Source organism: Rhagoletis zephyria, unplaced genomic scaffold (genome assembly GCF_001687245.7).
Source record: "Rhagoletis zephyria isolate East Lansing unplaced genomic scaffold, Rhagoletis_zephyria_1.1 Rzeph_scaffold_01951, whole genome shotgun sequence".
NCBI classification, from domain to species: domain Eukaryota; kingdom Metazoa; phylum Arthropoda; class Insecta; order Diptera; family Tephritidae; genus Rhagoletis; species Rhagoletis zephyria.
In genome coordinates, this window is record NW_016159035.1 from 53,545 (window position 1) to 72,082 (window position 18,538).

Consider the following 18,538-nt stretch of genomic DNA (forward strand, 5'->3'; position numbering starts at 1 on the left):
TATAATCTGAAATCGAATATATCCTCCTTCTTATGCTCGAAAAATAGGAACAGTTAAAAGTAAATATTACCTAGGTATGATATAAGTCAGATCACATTGAAATGTATTATGGATACATTCCCAGTGGGAAAATGTAATGTATAGTAATCGAAAAAATAATCACATTCGAAAATGGACTTTTTTCCCCAGCGCGATGTCCTAAGATAAGTGGGGCATTCAATTTTGCATTACCTAGTATAGAGAAATGAATGGTTTTTTGCATGAAATTTTTGGAACTTTTTGAAGTAATATTATCGAGAACGCATACGAAGTACATTATTTTATTTATCGCGCATGTAATGCATTACTACTTTTCCGACTGGGTTGCTATCATATTAAGTGAACTGAAAGATAAATATGAATGAACTATTTAAATACAGTGAACAACTGTTCAAAAGTTGAAAGGGAGTCAATATGTTTCATTGTTCAATTTTAGCGAATACTTTGGAGGAAACGAGTTATTCAACCATTCACTTTTGATGATTCCTCCAAAATGAACACCCAAAGTGACAAGTGTATATTAGCCTTCAATTACCAAAATCATCAATTATCAAAATGTATTTAATAAGTAATTGCAACCTCTTGGAATTTTCGCTGATGCCGTTTCTATTAAACACTACTTACTTATTTAATCAATAGTTAGAGCAAAAAATAGGAAAAATTCAAAGCAAATTAAATTCCAAGCGAAAATTTAACGAACTTTCGTGCAAAACTAAAACAAACTGGCATGCAATGCAATTAGTTTTCCGCTTCTATTTTTGCCCAAAATGCAGCAGCTTTGTTGTGCTCGTTGGTTGTGGATTGTGCGGAAATATAGNTGCAGCAGCTTTGTTGTGCTCTTTGGTTGTGGATTGTGCGGAAATATAGAGTCTGAGAAAAATGCAATTGGCTGTGACGTGACGGTGCTAATGACAATGGAGGCAAGAAGGTAGCTTTCTTGAAAGACAAAATAATTAAAAACCAAAAAAAAAACAGAAAAAAATACAAGAACCAAACAAACGTACAGTAAGTTGAAAGCAGAATTAAGTGAAAATCGAATATAAAATAATTGCTGTTTTTGTAAAGAAATCAACACGGAAGCCACAAATTCACAAACAGAAAACCTCTTAATTGATAAATTCACAATGGCAAACAATAGACTCGAATGAAAAACGTCAAGTACAAAAAGAAATCAATTTCAAGACTTCGGTTATTTTAAGCTGACATCATGGTTGATTGAAACGCCAGCACACACACGCCACAATCGACAACACGAAACAACACTTGGCTGAGTGTCGCATAAGTAAACTCCAAAGAACAATAGATACAGCATAAACGAAGAAATAGCAAAATAAAATGGACAATACTAACAAACTACATTCGTTACATATGTAAATTTTCAGTTGTGTACCAAGAATAGAAACATACAAACATACATTGTTACGTATATATAAAAAACAAAGTTTAGAATAGTAGCGACGTAAAATTAAACGATTAGAGGAGATAAACTATTCATGAAGATATGTAAGTCTCTATATGTAGCTATGCTAGTACGTCAAATACGTAGATATATGTATATTGATTGATAGATTTTTTATGTAAGTAACATATGTACATATGCAGATACATGTATGTATATGTGCGCACATAAAATGTCGGTAACGGTTTTACATTAAGCATTGCATTTTATATTTCTTCTTCTGTTCAAGCATATCGAGGGCTTATATTCAAGGGCGTCCATTTTTTTTTGTTTACTTGGGATAATGTCACTTCTTATAAGGTGTCACATTTGAGGCTAAAGCATATTTCGCAACTCTCAAGAAAAACAAAAAAGACATATAAAAACTCAAACGCTCAAGAAATGAAAAAATAAATTTTCTATTCAAATTTTTGTTTGCGGAAAAATACTTCCGCCGCTCTTTTCTGGCAACACAGAAAGGAGAACTCTCCTAGTAAGGGTAAATTATAAACAATTGCTTGTATCCAAATCGTGGAAGCTCAGCAAACGTGGCGTCTAATAAGTAATAATGTTTTAATATTAGATCACCTATACGCGTTGATCAAAAAATAATGTAGGCAAAGCCAGATTCTATGACAGTGTTTTGATAAAAATGCTTTGAACATTCCAAATTCTTTTGGTTTGCAAACTTACATGAGGGATTTGGAATATTGTTGTCACTTGGTGTTAAGCTAGTGATATACATGTATCGGCGTTTTCAAAGTTTACATCTGAGCTTTATTTTAGAGATTGTCAAAGCTCCCGCCTTTTGCACATTCTTATGGGAAATCAGGGAATGAAACCTCTAACTCCTTAAAAGTTGGACGAGGGCAAAAAATACACACGAAACAGGGATATAACGGGTTAAAATGTTTTACAAACATTTTTGCCGTTCAATTCTACTCTAAGTCACTGAACTAGGGCTGTGCGATTATTCGATTACTCGAGCAAGTTGGTTAATCAATTATTCGGTTAATCAATTACTCCAGTAATCAAGATTTTGATTACTCAAAACGATGATTAATCGAGTTACTTGAAATATGATTACTCAAAAAAATAATTTTGCTCGTTAAACGAGTTTACTTTGGAAAATGCTTATTTTCTTTTTTACATTCTGTATATGAAAAAATTTTTCGTTTTAATTTTTGAAAACAGAAACATTGTTTTCAAAGTATCAAGGAACTTTAACTACTTTATACATATGTAAAGAGTTGAAATGTTGATTACTCTGTTTACTCGAAGTGTTGATTAATCATAAAGCAAATTACTCAAATATTTTTGTTTTTGGTTAATCAAAAATCTTGATTACTCGAGTAACTGAACTTTTGAGTAATCATAATTTCCGATTAATCGAATAATTGAGTTATTTACTTTATGATTAATTAAAATTTTGAGTAATCAATTAATCGCACAGCCCTACACTGAACATACCAAAGCACAAAATTGTTCGTAAATGCCAGTAACAAGCCTGAATTGAAAATTTAAGTGCTAATTTTGTGCTTATTGCGAATTGGTAATGAAGTCTTTTTCCTCATCGGGGGATTAGGTAATGTATGCAGAAATTTTTTTTTATACAATTTTCCTACAAGCAACCATACAAAAAAACTCGTACTGGCAGCCATGTCAAAAGTTAGAATCCCCGAAAAACTAATACGTCTATTTAGAGTAAAGCTTCGTTGAAATTGGAAAGAACCACCGCAAGCAGTTAGAGCTCCAACGAGGTTTTAGTAAGGCGATTCACTCTCTTGTATATTCCAGGAACAGCAGTACAGCACGGACAAAACAAACTACAATTTGGCGACATACACAAATTCCGCGAAGGGTATCTAAGAAGATGGAATGACAAACTGTACGAGGTTTCCAACGGCATTGACATAATTAGCCGCACAAAACTTCAATGATTCCGCTGGCCTAGGCATGTTTCACGCATAGGTGAGTGGGTTTCAGAAAAAAGATAAAGACACTGATGAAAGGCAGTGCTATGATCACTATTAGAGATATAAATATTACAGGCGCCGCTAACTTGAATTCAGAGTAATTAGCTGATGAATTCAGTTCTGCAGCTGAAGAGTTTCAGATCTCAGCACTTAACCAACTCGTGCCTTTTATGACTCAACATAAAAAAGATACGTACGCCCTGTGGACAACGCTCCTTTTGCCGGTTGGGTGGGAGGCCAAAATCGTTGGGATTAATTATTTAAAAAAGGAAAGAGATAAATAGAGAAACATTTTCTTGCTAAAAATCCTCAAATCGTACTTATAAAGGAAAATGCTTATGTATTTAGAGTTGAAGAAAATATTAACAAACAGGGCTGGCTGTAGAAAAGAAATCTTTTTTTAGTTGTTTTGACAAAATTAAATATTTGCTAATTTCTTTTGTTATAAATACCAAGTGTACAGTATTTTTGCTTAATTTTAAAAACCGATACCGAGTCTTGCGCACATAACATTACAAAATGAGAAATATATTACATACATGTACATATGTATGTATGTGTATACATAGTAAAAAACTACATAATGCTTCAGAGTCTATGTGAAAGGGTTTTGCTAATCATGTCCAAAGCTTCTTGCACTTGGCTATTCAACTGTTTAGCTGTGAGGTAGTATGTACCTGTTCCGATATTGTTGCGTCCATTATAACGGTAATTGTTATTTAAGACATTATTCTTGTATGGCATTTGCGCAGTTCCACTGGCGACGCCACTGCCACCGGCAGTTGTAACACCCACACTGCCAACGCCAACGCCAACGCCAACACTAACACCAATACCAACGCCAACACCAACGCTACCCAGCATATGACCGCCACTACCTACGCTGGCATCACGCAAGGCATTACCACGCATGCCATTACTGTTGCAATTGTTGTTGTTGTGGTTGTTATTAAGAACAAGGCTATTATTATTGCCAGCACCATTGACTGCCCCACCAACACCAACACCGGTGGCATGTGCATGTGTGTGATATTCGACGGCGATGCCGTTCTGATGTGCAACGCCACTGCCGCCACCACCGCCGCCACTACCACCGATACTGCCACCATTCATCAACGTGCCGCTTGGCCGCATGTATTGGTGGTATACGCTGCCGTTCATATCGCCGGCATTACCAACATAATGTTGCTGATGGCTATTGCCGGACATTGTTGCATTTTGTGGTGCGCTCTTGGCGCTACCAACCATTCCAGTACCCCCATTAACCATTTGATTGGCGATGCCATTCATCATGCCACCATAGTGCTGTTGAAATTGTTGTGGCGGCGGCTGTTGTTGTTGATGCTGCTGCTGCTGCTGTTGCTGCTGGTGGTGGTAGTGATGTTTCTGTGCATGCCGCTGGTGCTGGTGTGAGGCAGCGTGTTGATGTGCGTGCTGATGTTGTTGCTGGTGATGACGTGCGCCTGGCTGGGAGGCCAAACTCGACAGCGACGACGAGGATGCCGGCTGTGAGGTGGCCGATGACGAGGCCGAGGAACTTGTTGACTGTGTGGCCAGTGGCGGTGATATATTGCCAGCGTAATTACTGCTGCTGTTGCTGCTGCCGCCGCTCATTGCATGATTGTGTAGCTGTTGCTGTTCACTGTAGTATGTTGGGTGTTGGTGTTGCTGCTGTTGTTGTTGCTGCTGTTGCTGTTGCATAGATGCATAGTGATGGCTGTAACTGTGCTGCTGTGACAGCTGTTGTTGATGTGGCGGTGAAGCCATTTGTTGTTGCTGGTAGTAATGCTGATGCGATGTTTGCGATTGTTGCTGCTGCATATTCGATGTTGTCGCCGATGACGCCGAAGGCATGTGATTTTGATGAGAATTGTTGGGCAAGAATTGTGGGTACACATGATGTGACCACTGAGGGAAAAGCGGGCGACCTGAGGGTTCTAATTGCCATGTCGCAAGGGGGGTTAGGAGGGGACGAGAATTCAAAGAAATGGAATACGAAGGCAACAGAAGTGGGATATGTTGAAATGGTAATGACATTGAGGTAAGCCATGATGGAAATATAAATAAATAATAAATGGTAATTGGTAATGGTAAGGGTGAGGGTAATTGTAATTGAAATAGCAACGGTAATGTAAATGATAAGGGTAGTGGTAATGGAAGTGGTTATGGTAATGGTATTGGTGGTGGTAATGGTAATGGAAATGTTGATTATAAGGATAATTGCGGAGGAGATTGTAATGGTAACGGTAATGGTAATGGTAATTGTAATGGTAATGGTAATTAAAATGGTAATGGTATAATTAATGGCAATAATTATGTTAATGGTAATAGTATTGGTTATTGTAATGGTAATCACAATGGGAATTGTGATAAAAATGGTAATGGTAATGATGATGAATAATGGCGATGATGATGAATGTAACAAGGTTTAGTGCAAGGGAGTTGGTTGGTGTATTTAAAAGTAAATAATGTGAATACATATTTACCGAATTGTGTTTACACAAATCAATAAAAACATTGTTACATTCACACAAAATATCGAGTGAATGGGCAAAAGATAATTCACAACAACACACGTTCACAGTAAGACACGAACGTAAGTATGTAAAATCGATTTGATATATAAATTTAATAAAACCACAATGGATGTTACGAATAAAAATTCGTAAATGTTCATAATATTTTTGTTGGTATTTTTTTTACGAAATGGTATATCATTCAAATGAATTCCGAAAATAATTACACCAAATAGTTTGGTTATTTGGTAAATGTTGATTGATTTTTAAATTACAAAATCCGAACAAAGCAGCGTGAAATAAAGTTCAAAGAAAAAGAGAAAGAGAGAAAAATATTTGGGAAATAACAATTAGCAATACTGGCTGTCAACGATAGAAATTAACAAAACTGATTCGACAAAAAAATAAAAATAAAAAATTTAAAAAAATCCAAAAATCAATTGAATGTAACAAAACTTGTGTAAGGGCTTCAAATTCAGGAAACATCAATCAGACTGATTGGACAAATAAATTTTTTGATCAATGCAAACATATGCAAGTAAATTTGACGTCCAATACATAGAAGAGGGTAACATTTTGTACATAAATCATAAAAAACGTACCATACAAATTATATATATATAAAAAATAATAATAAATAGAAATTCATAACTTAACTAAACTCTAATTATGCTCTATGTTGTCTACAATGTTCGCTAATTTATGTACAGAACTAAAATTAACTTACGTAAACTTAAAATACGATCAATAGCTACCCCCTCGAAATAAAATCGTAAATAATGTTATAAATTCGTGTGAGTTTTGTTTTGTTTTTTTTTTTGCTCTGGATTAGTAAAAAATAACTACGAAATTTTTTTTTGTCTTTTTGTTGTTAGTAGGAGCAATCGAGTTAGAAAAATTTTAATTCAGCACATAAAAAAAAAATCATTTCAGTATATAAAAATAAGTAATTGTGTTTGAAATTTCGGTGCATTCGTAAGAACTAAAACAAAACCAAACAAACCAACCGCAAACAGAGAAGAAAATTAAATTAAGGAAAAAAAGTATACCAAAAGTATAGTAGAACCAAGCAATAATGCCAAATGATTGGCAGCACTTACCGGCTGCAGAACGTTGCATCACGGGCGACTGGCGCTGGATTTGTGGCTCCGCTGGCGGTTCCAATATGTCGCGATACTTGGATACCATCAGCACGGAAATGAAATAAACGATGGCGAGTGAAAGGAACTGCGCTTGTTTGGTTTCCTCCTTCAAAAAAAAAAAATAAATAAATAAAAAATAAAACAAAAGAGTTGAAAAATGGTTTAAATGGTGATTGCTTAATTTTTATACACTATATATTTAATAGTAAACGAAAGTGAAAAAAACATATCGCTAGCTTCGAGTAAAAAGTTGCTAAGTCCACTTTTTAAGAAAAAGCATATTTTGATACAGCAGGCTAGAGAAATTAAGAATGCATCATTTCGAAAAGGGCAAAAATTCCTTGTTTTATGTTTTCCCGTTCATATTCAATGAAAGCAAAATTTGCTAAGTTCAAAAAAGCTCCGAAATTTCGACAAGGGCAAAATATCACGAAATCTTTTAGTTAAGATCGAATCCCTCTGATTCGTATGGAGTTTCGCTTTCAACGGGCAAAATGTTTTCAAAGGGTTGCGAAATACTTGAAGAAAATGGCTAGAAGAAGTTGTTTTCCTCAACTTTTCACTCTAAGCTAGCGCGAAACAACAATTTTATTGAGCTTGACTTCGCTTTTAACGAAAACTCTATAAAGAATATTTTTTTTTTATAAAACTGCCCAACTGCACAATTAAATTGCTGCATAAAAAATTGTTATTGTTTTGTTGCTGTTCCAAAAAGATGATAATAAACACACACGAAATAATGGCCATTTTTTCTGGACTGTTTTCGCAGGTGCGAAGGGGGTACTTGCAACTATTAAGTAGAAGCAAACGAAAGGAAAAAAGCAAAACTTAAAAAAAACCTTGCCGATAACCTCATGTTGGAGTTACTTGAATTTCTCTGAGCTCTAAAATGCAGTTAAGCCTTTGGTGGAAATAGGCTATAATAGTCTATAATAGACTGTCTATTAAATTTTAATTTTATTTTGCAAGTTTATAGTAGCTTTGAAATCTCGTTGATTTTTTATTTTATTTTTACTGGCGGTGTTATGCATTTCCTTCTATACAAAGTATTTATGTTCAAAAAATTATTTAGTTATATGGTTTTCATTGTAGTATGAATTACATATCCATACTTATATGTATGCATTTTTTTAAAAAGATAAATAACAAAAAAAATAATAAGTTGTCAAAACTTGTAAAAAAGTCGTGTCCCTTATTACGTGGCCTGTCTTTTAAATGCCATCTTACATTCAAAATCTTAAACTATTCAACACTTACCACATCTCGATAGATAACAGCACGCAAACGATTGACATCCATATCCTGCAGAAGCTTCTCAGGATCCTTGACTGGAGATAATTGACCTGTTATTGACTCAACAATATTCTGAAAATAAAAACAACGCTATGATACAAGGAAACAATGAGGTAGGAGCGGACAATGATGCGGCAAAATGCCAAGAGGCCAGTCATTAAGAAGGGATATGTGAAGTATTTAACTGCAGCAGCTGCAATAGCATTTGATAGCAGTCATTGACAAAGGCATTCTAAAGCGCTACAAATGTACATACATATATACATATCTCTGGCATTTTGACAAATAACTTAAGTGGCTTTAGAAATTTTAACTTTGGGTTAAAAAGTAATACGCTTGCCTTTACAAAGCTTCCATCAAACGGCCATTTTAAACTTTTTTTTTTTAAAGAGGAAGTGAGCTAACTCGAGATAAGTGGTTTTATCAAAATGCCACATACGTGTATGTATGTATGTATATATGCAAAAGAGAGCCGTCGGCTTTAGCAGCACATAATGCAAGTATACGTACCTACGATGGCGAGAATGTAAATAAGGAAGAGACATTTTAGCAAGTTTTGGCTATTTTTCTATATTTAATTTTTTTTATTATTTTACTATGAAAATATAGTTTACTATCTACCAAAACCAGGTAAATCAAAAAACATGTAAATCAAAATTTCAAACTTTGTACAAAAATTAGCGAAATTCAACAAAGGTTCATTAAAATTTTGTGCTTTTTAATTATAGTTCTTAAAAACATTTGAAAAAGTAATAAAAAAATTAAATGAACGAAAAGGGTAAGCCAAATAATGCTAAAATGTCTCTTCCCTATTTACATTTTCGCCACTGTACGTGTTCATATGTATGCAAGTAGACGGCGAGAGGTAACTGCTAAAGTACTTACATTACATACTAGTGCCCATGTAATCATTACCTTTGCACACACTCCTAAATACATAGCGCACATGTATACATGTATGTATGTATGCACACGAGCAAGCATTTAGAAGTGAGTAAACCGCAGCAAAGTGCACTTTAAGTGTGGCACTTGAAGGCTATAAAGCCAAGACAAGAGCTGCAGAGCAATTGACTGCTGTTGTTGAAGCTAAGCTAAGATAGGCAAAGCAAGCACGTTACCACTACCACTACCACTACCACATGTAGTGCTAGGAAAATTTAGAAGAAGCTCTCTCACATGTACTATGTAGGTGCAGTCTCTTTCTCTATAATGTACCGTAATATATTTTATTTCATAGTTTTGGTTTTTCCGTTTTTCTTTTTTTTGCCTGCCAACTGAAATATTCATTTCTTTACACTCACTCACCTTGGGTGATGCTTGTGCGCCACGTATAAGCGCCTGTAGATGCGCTGCACCGGGCACATCACGCGCCATTGCCCCGACATTGTAGCGTGTACGCTCCTTACACTCCAAACAATTGCGCACTGCACACGTGCACACCAGACGCAAACATTGACGCAATATACCACCGCTGGACATATTCTTCTCCGCTTCGAGTTCGCCGAAATTCAACGAAGTAGCAAAGATTAGCACATCCGCCATATTGACGAGACGTTGCAGAAAGGAGACGGCCACCTCGAGTGGCATACCCTGAGTGGGCTCCAGCACATCCAGTTCAGACTGAAAATGAAAAAAAAGAAGGGAAAAATGTGCAAACTTTATATGAGAAGAATAACTAAAAAATTTAATATGAAGTTGCATACGCTTTGAAGAAAATCATGCAACTTTCAAGTAACTTTCTTAAACTAAACGCTATTAAATTTCCTCAAAATTTTTTTTTGCTTATTCCATGTCCGTGTGGTTCACACTCACATTTGGCGATGTGGCGCTTGCCAAGAGTGGCAGCAAACCGCCACAAGCGATGATCAAATTATCCGCCAACTGCGATATCAGATGCACTGTATTCACCACAAAGATGGCATTCTCACTCGAATTTACAAAATCCAAAACACTTTTCGTCGAGTGGCTGCGCCACACTTGTATGTCTGTCTCCAGTGAGAAGAGCACATCGGATAGGAGACGTTGATGTATGTAGGACCACTTGAATTCCGGTATGCGAAAGGGTGGACGTGTTGGGCCGGGACTGAACATGGGACGCGTTGAGCCTGGTTTGGAACGTTGCTGTTGCTGTTGTTGTTGTTGTTGTTGTTGCTGCTGCTGATGTTGCTGATGTGGATTTTTGTTATCTGGAAATAAAGTGAGTGTAGCGCATAACAAATTTGTTTGATATGGAGGAAGGATTGAGTGCTGGGCTAAGCAAATGTTGGTGTGTGGGTGTTGCAATGGTCACTGGATTTTTATTGGATATATTTTCACTACACACAGGGCAATTCTGGCAACAGTCTTTCGAAAGAAAAAAGTGCTAAATATCGTTTGGACATAGTTTGGTTGCGGCCCTAAAATGAGTTCTCGATTGAGTTAAAAGAGATATTGGCCACAATATTCAGATGCCTATATTTTACATGAAAAATTACAGTATTTACATATAATTACATTTGTATGAAGAAAAACATTCCTTATTCAAAATCGATTTTGCAAACAGGCAATAATTTTAAGCTAAGTATCTTTGAATTTTAAAAATATTTCGACTCCAGCGTCACCTAGCTGATTCAAAGGGAGTACACATTCCGTTACTCACTGAAATTTACTGGAAGGTTTAGCAGCCCATAAGGGACATACACATATTCACATAGGGGATTCCCTTAAACAAGTAAAGTCTTAAACTGTGTAAAACTGGTAAGTTTACGAGGCTTTTATGGGAACGCCCCTAATGTGAAAAGGTGTAAATAGGCACGTAAAGTATCTGTTTGACAGATCAACCAGGACTTTGTGAAGCAATTTTTATTTCGTAGTATTTTCCATAACATCCCGCCGTCTTGTCTCTCTTGTCACTCTTAGCTAAAATACAATTAAAAATTCCGAAAATTTTGAGAAAACCTGAGTCAATACAGTATGTGGATGAAATTCATTCATTTTATTCGCTTATTATTTTTTTCATTTATTTAAATTTTTCATTATTTAATCATACCAATTTCGGCCCCTCGGCAACACTGAAGCAGTGATGCCAGATTGTGGGTAATTAATGGGGTAAAGTTATTGTTGCATAATTGATCAAAATTCAAGAATATTCGACATTCTTACGTAATTAATCGTTCTAAAGATGTGATGTGGAGTGAAATGGTATATTATTGTTAAAAAGTATAACGACAGTTTCGAAAATTTTCTTACGTTAACCAATTCAAGCGCTGAGTAAGGAAGAATCTTTTCAGTTGTAACTGGTGTTTCATGTAAAAAGCGGAACAAATTATCTGATGAAATGTTAAATAGCACATGAATGTGCTTCAATTTTAAAGTCACCAAAAAAATCTTTTAGGCCCTTAGTGAGTGAGCAAAAAAATGAAAGTGAAAAAATGAATAAGTGAAAAAAATGCAGAAAAAGGGTTTTTTTCTTAACAGCGGTCGGTCCTCGGCAGGCAATGGCAAACCTCCGAGTGTATTCCTACCATGAAAAACTGCTTCTCATAAAAATACACTCGCCATTCGGAGTCGGCGTAAAACTGTAGGTCCCTCCCCTTTGTGTGACAACATCAAGGGGACCGCCACAAATTGGAGGAAAAGCACATATGTGTAAGCGCCAAACTATTATTATTATTTTATATGAATTTTACTTCTTTACTACTGAAGTATGTATATGTTTAAATTCGTTGGGAATTTTGTGGGATAAATTTTCAAGATGTGGGTAATTGAGGGATTTTTTCCCCAATTTCGTGGGATTTTTAACAGAGAATGTCTGGCATCACTGCACTGAAGTTTATGAGGTCGTTTGTGCATAAAATTTTCCCCCGTAATTTTACGAGGCTCGTAAATTAATGAGCTTTACGAGGTTTACGAGGCTTTTACGAGTTTAAGGGAAGACCTACACTAAATTTTATACGCCAGAAAAATGCAGCAGATCTTCGCTAGCAGAAAATCGAAACGAGGATTTCAGGGTTGCTAAGCGAATACTTTATCTGCAAGACAACGCCTTATTGATATAAAGTTGATTAAGTTCCTTATTACACCTACACTAAATTTTTTGAGTATGCAGTTTAAGGAAGTGCAAGGCCAAAAAATCGCGTTGATTTTGAATATTTTTTTTTAGACTACCTTTGTGGTGTTTTTTTATAGCAATGTAATTTACAAACACTGGCGTTGATTTGTTTTTTTTAATTTTGTTGCTAACGGTCTCCCGCATTTTATTTCATAAGAAAACTTCTTAAAAATCAAAAGGATTTTTTTGCAGTTTGAAACTTGCACTTCATTAGCCTAAAATTGAATGGGCTACAAAATTGCATTCTCAAAAATTTTCTAGAGGTTCTGAATTAAAAGTTTAAAATTTTGATGGACATTTTTAAAATTTTTGTGAACTTTATATGAAGTGTGAAACTTTTACTTATTTAATTTATATTATAGAATGAACTATATTTTCATAACTAATTAAAGCAAACAATTTTTCATGGAAGTAATTGGGAATGTTGTTTCATTTATCGCCAAGTATACACTGAAGTGCAAAACTGAGTACATGGTGATTTTCGTTAAATATTTGCAAGCAAACCGTATAAATCAAAATTTTAATTTTTACGTATAGCTTAGGAAAATTCAACAAGTTTTATTAAAATTTTCAACTTTTTAATCTGAATTTTTATTTATACGAGACTGTGGGCCAAATAGCATAAAATTGCGTTTTAGTTTACTTCTCTGACGCCCGGATACTTTGAAATTTCAGAGAAATTTTTCATAAAATTATTTTAGAATTCAGTGCAATGAACATTAACATTATGGGTACCAAATAAAAGAGAAAATACTGTCGGATAAAAAATTAGGCGTTTGTGGTTTACAAGGACGAATAGGTAGATAGTGAAAAAGCTTTTTAATTAAATATATATATTTTTTTGTCTAATAAAGTACGACAGACGAAATTCGAAATTGGTTCTTTTGTGGGGAAGTTCTTGACAATAAATTTTGTAATAATGCAGAACTTAACTCCAACTGAAAGGCGTGCTCGGTCATCGGTAAAGAAGAAAACATGATTACATTACATATATAAATAAGCTAGTTTCATAAATGCACGCTTTACTGTTAGTAAGGGTTGACTTTAAATTCTATCAGATATATCAGCTGAATAAACTTCGACATCAAATTGCTCTAAATATTTAAAAATTGTTTGTAATATAACAAACCAATTTTCGCTTGCGCTTAGTGTCCCCTACTCCCCTTTAACTCCGTACGTAAGTACGTAAGTCGTCTACTTGTCTAAAGAGGTCATAGCTGTAATTGAGAATGACACAGACCGAGTAATAGTAAACGAAATTGGTGTTTATATGCACATACATACATACATACATATTAGCGTATGTATGTGCTTATCTAGGGAGGGAAGGGAAATAAAAAAAAAATATAATTACCAAAAAAACTTTAGCATCTAAAGCCCCTGTCACTTATTTGCTTGCATGAGTGCCGCTAAATCCCAGCTAAGTTTATGTGCGTGCCATTTAATTTTGTGGAAATCATTTGCTGCACTAAATGTCCGTTCGTGCGCCGTTTTGCCTGTCTGCTTGGATGGAGCAAGGGAAGGACCGAGATTTTATTACAACGCAATTTGGGCGAGCACTCAATTGACAGCTAGGATTTATCTAATTTCTAAGCAAGTTACGCGAAGCTTAGCAAAGGTTAGAGAAGAAGAGCATTTCATTAATGTAATATACATATTTTTCGTAGTATCATTTGATTATCGCTGATATCGTTAAATACTGACATTTTCTTTTATTTTAGTCTGCTTGGTAGAAGAAATCGCCGCTGCTCAGCTTGCTTATCTCCACAAAACAACAAGACACACACCCACACACTTTGAATGCGAAAATTTGCACTAGGGGCGAATACTATATGTATGTATGTATGTATGTATGTATGTACTTACCAAAATGATTATTCTCTACTTGTGTGCTGGCGGTTGTATGCTTTGGCTGCCGCTCATCCACATCAAGAATACCTTCGCCTTGTAATTCTTCGTGCGTCGTTTGTGTCTCCTCCTCAGTTTGCTCAACCAACTCCTCCTCCACTTCCACATCCGCATCCAAGCTAACAACGCTACTCTCATTCGGTTGGTTCTTTGGTGTCGTTTGTGTTGTTGAGTCCACCTCTTTAACCGCTGGAAGTGCTGCGGCCGCTAATGGGTTTGATGTTTCCTTTGCTATTTCTGCGGACGCTAATAACGTTTCTGACACTTCTGCTTCCGCTGTTGTCTCAGCGGATGAGGCTGCAGGCTTTTCCACTTTTTCTATGCTATCCACTGTTTTTTCTAGCAAATCATCCACAACTGTTTGCACAATGTCCGTAATACTTTCCTTTGTAGTCTCTACTTTTGGTGCACTTTCTTCAAGCAGTATGCTCTCCTCAGCCGCTGTCTCTTCTGTGTCGACAGCTTTTTGCAGCGCAGACGTTAGCACATCTTCCACAATTTCTTTGGCCGCTTCCGAGACAGCCGCTTCACTCACATCATCCTCCGCCTTGCCCACGATTTCATTGTTGTTTGTCTCTTTACTCGCCGTATCTTCCGCAGCAGTCGCGTCTATCACCTTGTCTATCAATTTATCGACGATATCCTTCGCTATTGCCTCGACTTGAATGCTTTCGCTGTCTACCGGCGTTGGATCGGTTAAGGCGAGCAAATTCTCCTCGGTAATGGATGCACTTGAAACTGTTGTTTCGGGACTGAGTGAGGAGATCTCCTCCGTGGTCTCAACTGTGGTCGAAAGCGAAGAGCTCACATCCATTAGCTCGTGTTCGTGTTCTTTGGCAACAACAATTGCCAATTTTGAGGCAATATGCTCGACCTCAGCGGGCTCGGCAGTATTTGTGTTGTTGTTAATTAAGTTATTTTCTTTGATTTTGTTGTCTTCAGTCTTTTGTTGCGTCTCAATAGCAGTCGCCGGGTTGAATAAGTTCGCCACGGCGTGGTTTGTTGTGTGGGTTTTAATGTTTACATTCTCGTTGGCATCACTGTTCGCATTTACTTCTTTGACATCTTTTGTGTTATTGTCAATGCTGCTACTTGTTGTCGTCTCGACCTCGTCAGCATTGTTGTTTAACAAGTTCTTTGTATTTAGCAATGAGACATTGTCCTGGTCGGCCGTGTTTGCTTCATTGCTGGCAATGAGATTCTCATCGGTGGACGGTTCTTTTGTCGCCTGCTTCTTCTCATTCTTGAGCACACCTTGCACTACTTCATTCACTGCCAATTCAATCTCTTCATCTTTGAGCACAGAAGAAGCTTCCTGCATTTCGTCGGCAACCACTTTGCAGTGTTGTAGCGCCTCTTCGGAGCTTTGCAGCACTTGTGCCACATGCTCGGTATCGTCGGACGTGCCAGCTGCGATCTTTGCAGTGGCCAACTCAATTTCTTCCAAATCCTCCGGCTTGAGGTTGAGGGCTTGTGACAATGCTTCTTGACCGCCATTAGGCGCCGGCGACTTGGCTGGTGTACTGCTGGTGCTTGCGGCCGTCGACGAGCACGAAGCACTACCGTTGCAGGTCACGGCAACCTCCGGCGACTCGACTATGCTGGTGACTATCACTTCCGATTTAATGTGTTCATTGTATACATCGGATATGTTGGATATTTTCGACTTTGCTGGGTCTTCGGTTGCATTCGCCACAACAGACGCCTCCTTTACCACTTCTGTATCGGTTGCTTTCTCGTCTGGCGAGCAGCCACAAGTCGTTGGCTCAGTCGTGCCACTTGTAGGGGTCTCTTCCTGCGTTGTCGCCTCGATTTCGTCGCCCTCGATTTCCTCCTCCACAGGAGGTACATCTTCGAGTGAACCCACCGACTCAGCGTCTTTTAAATGTGCGTCTTGTGCCGCAGGCGCTGGCAGTGCCGCCTGCTGATGATGCGCATGCGTATGCTCTAGCTGTTGTTGCGGTTGTTGATGGTGTTGATGATGTTGCTGCTGCTGCTGCTCCTCACGTTCCCAACCACTGATCGTGCTGATGGGACGCGCTTGTCGCAACGCCGGATCGGTAATATTGTCCGTACGTTGACGTTCGTAATGTTCGTACATTTGCGCGAATTGCAATTTGAACTCTTCGTAGGAGACTTTCGAGTGCACGATGGCTAGTGTGTCGACCCACACACGCCATCCACCGTACTCATGTTTGATGGCGTGATGCAAGAGCATACGGAAGAGTGAGTACACCATATCGGAGATTTTCTGCTCCTCTGTATTCTTTGGATGTATGTAAGCCATAGCTATAAGCCACTCTTGCCAAACGGACATCTGTAGTACAGTGCGTCGGTTCTCACGATTGCTATTGCAAAGCAGCGTCATGTCGGAGAGGAAGAGCTTCTTTACTTCGATTAGCGATTCGGTTTGCTTGGATTGACGTATGAGCGTGGCGACGACTTTGAGGATCACTGAAATGAAAGAAGAGGAAGAGTTAAAGTTTTAGGAATGCGGCAAAGAAAAACATACGTAATTAAAAATGGGTTGAATTTCAAGTTAAATATTTTTTTTTGTTATTTAAAAAAAAAACATATAAATCAAAGTTGCGAACTTTACATTTGAATCGGTTAATTACCAAAGGGAATAAGTCAGCATTTTTTCAATATGACAATTCTGATGCAGATTAAAGGAGCTCTGTTGAACTGCATCAAATTTGCCACCAATATTAAGGACCAAATTCACAGTGTGTAGTTAACCACTGCCGAGAGTTTAACAGTCGATTTTGCTATTCACAACGTTCAGTTAACAAAAGTTTAAATCCGGATTGCCCCCATAGTTAAAATCTTGTTAAAACAAAGTTCTTTTTTGAGTTTTAATTTCTAGAATTTCTACATTTTAAGGCGATATGAATTTCCATAGCTAACTGCTGTAAATTCAAAGTTAAACTCTTGTTGGTGGTTAAGTTAACAATGGTTTAACTAAGCACTGTGAATCTGGCCCTAAATGTATTCAAATTTCTTGCTATAGTAGTTTCTGTGTGCAAGGAGGGTATGGAAACAAAAAACGGACCTCCTCACTTTTGTCAGTTTTACTAAACGAGCTATACGCACTATATATTCAAAATATTTATAATTGTTTTTGTACGCAGCTAATGTTCTATTTTTGCGAAAACTAATTCCTCATTATTTCGTCTGAAGCAAGCGCAGCAAAAATTTTTCTCAATTTATTGCAGCTTAAGTGTAATAACATCACTTTTAATGTTCACATATGTATAAGTTTCGCCTTACATTGCATCATTTTCGTTGCCTCATTACTTCACATTCATTTTGCTAATCCCAAGTAGAGGATTTACAGCGCAGTTTTATGCTCAACCGAACATACATGCGCGTTGTAGGTTCTTTTATGCATAGCCCTGCAGGAAAAACGGAATTATTAAAAATCGTTCTAGTTAAAAATCAGGTATCTAAGTACAGCGCTGGGGGCGGTCAGTGTCTTTTCATAATAAAAACGAGAACTCAAAGATATGTATAGACTACTACACTACTAAAAAAATTATGTTGTCACATAGCAGATTGGTTTTATTTATGAGAAGTTATTTTTCTGACAGGATTACAAACGGTTTACCATCGCCATTGCACCTGTAACGATGGCTGCCATGAACAGTAATCTGTTTAGCATAACACTGCTGAACTGGTATGAGGCTGATATCTTCGTTGACTGGTTCAACAACTGGTATTAGTCTGATGCATCAGTCGTAGATTGGTGCAACGCCAAATACAAAATACCAGGGCTATTACACGTCACAATTACAGAATTTTCAAAGGGTATACCGATTTCCGTGAAACTTCGTAGAATCCTAGTTCTATGTGAGAAAATTTTTTCCCCAAAAATTATTTTGAAAATAAAAAAATTAAAGTTTTAAAAGGTACGCCATTTTGAATTTTAACATTTATTAATTTCATAAAATTTGTGATAATTTTGGAATGATATTCATTGACATTATGATACTTCTTCTAGGTATTAAATGGCAAAAATGACACATGACAAAGTCGGGCATTAAAAAATAATCGAGTCATTACATTAAAAAAATAGTCATTAAGTTCAATTCCACATGGCATTTTTTTAAATAGCATACATTTTTTGTAATTTCCAT

The 18,538-nt window shown here is 36.8% G+C and overlaps 1 protein-coding gene across 6 annotated transcripts in view; it reads right to left on the reverse strand.

The window, feature by feature from the left end:
* Nucleotides 1–4,005: 4,005 nt before the first annotated feature.
* LOC108365663 (neurobeachin-like) overlaps nt 4,006–18,538 on the reverse strand; it is a 37,145-nt gene continuing 22,612 nt past the window's right edge. For 3 of the 6 annotated variants that reach the window (XM_017619759.1, XM_017619755.1, XM_017619754.1), the window contains exons 8-13: nt 14,361–16,856; nt 10,217–10,590; nt 9,710–10,024; nt 8,369–8,494; nt 7,070–7,217; nt 4,006–5,390 (exon numbers count right to left, since the gene is read on the reverse strand). In XM_017619759.1, coding sequence (XP_017475248.1) covers nt 4,042–5,390; nt 7,070–7,217; nt 8,369–8,494; nt 9,710–10,024; nt 10,217–10,590; nt 14,361–16,856 — 4,808 coding nt within the window. In that variant the 3' untranslated portion in view covers nt 4,006–4,041. The remainder of the gene's footprint in view (nt 5,391–7,069; nt 7,218–8,368; nt 8,495–9,709; nt 10,025–10,216; nt 10,591–14,360; nt 16,857–18,538) is intronic. The other 3 variants (XM_017619758.1, XM_017619757.1, XM_017619756.1) reach the window with 2 other exon arrangements.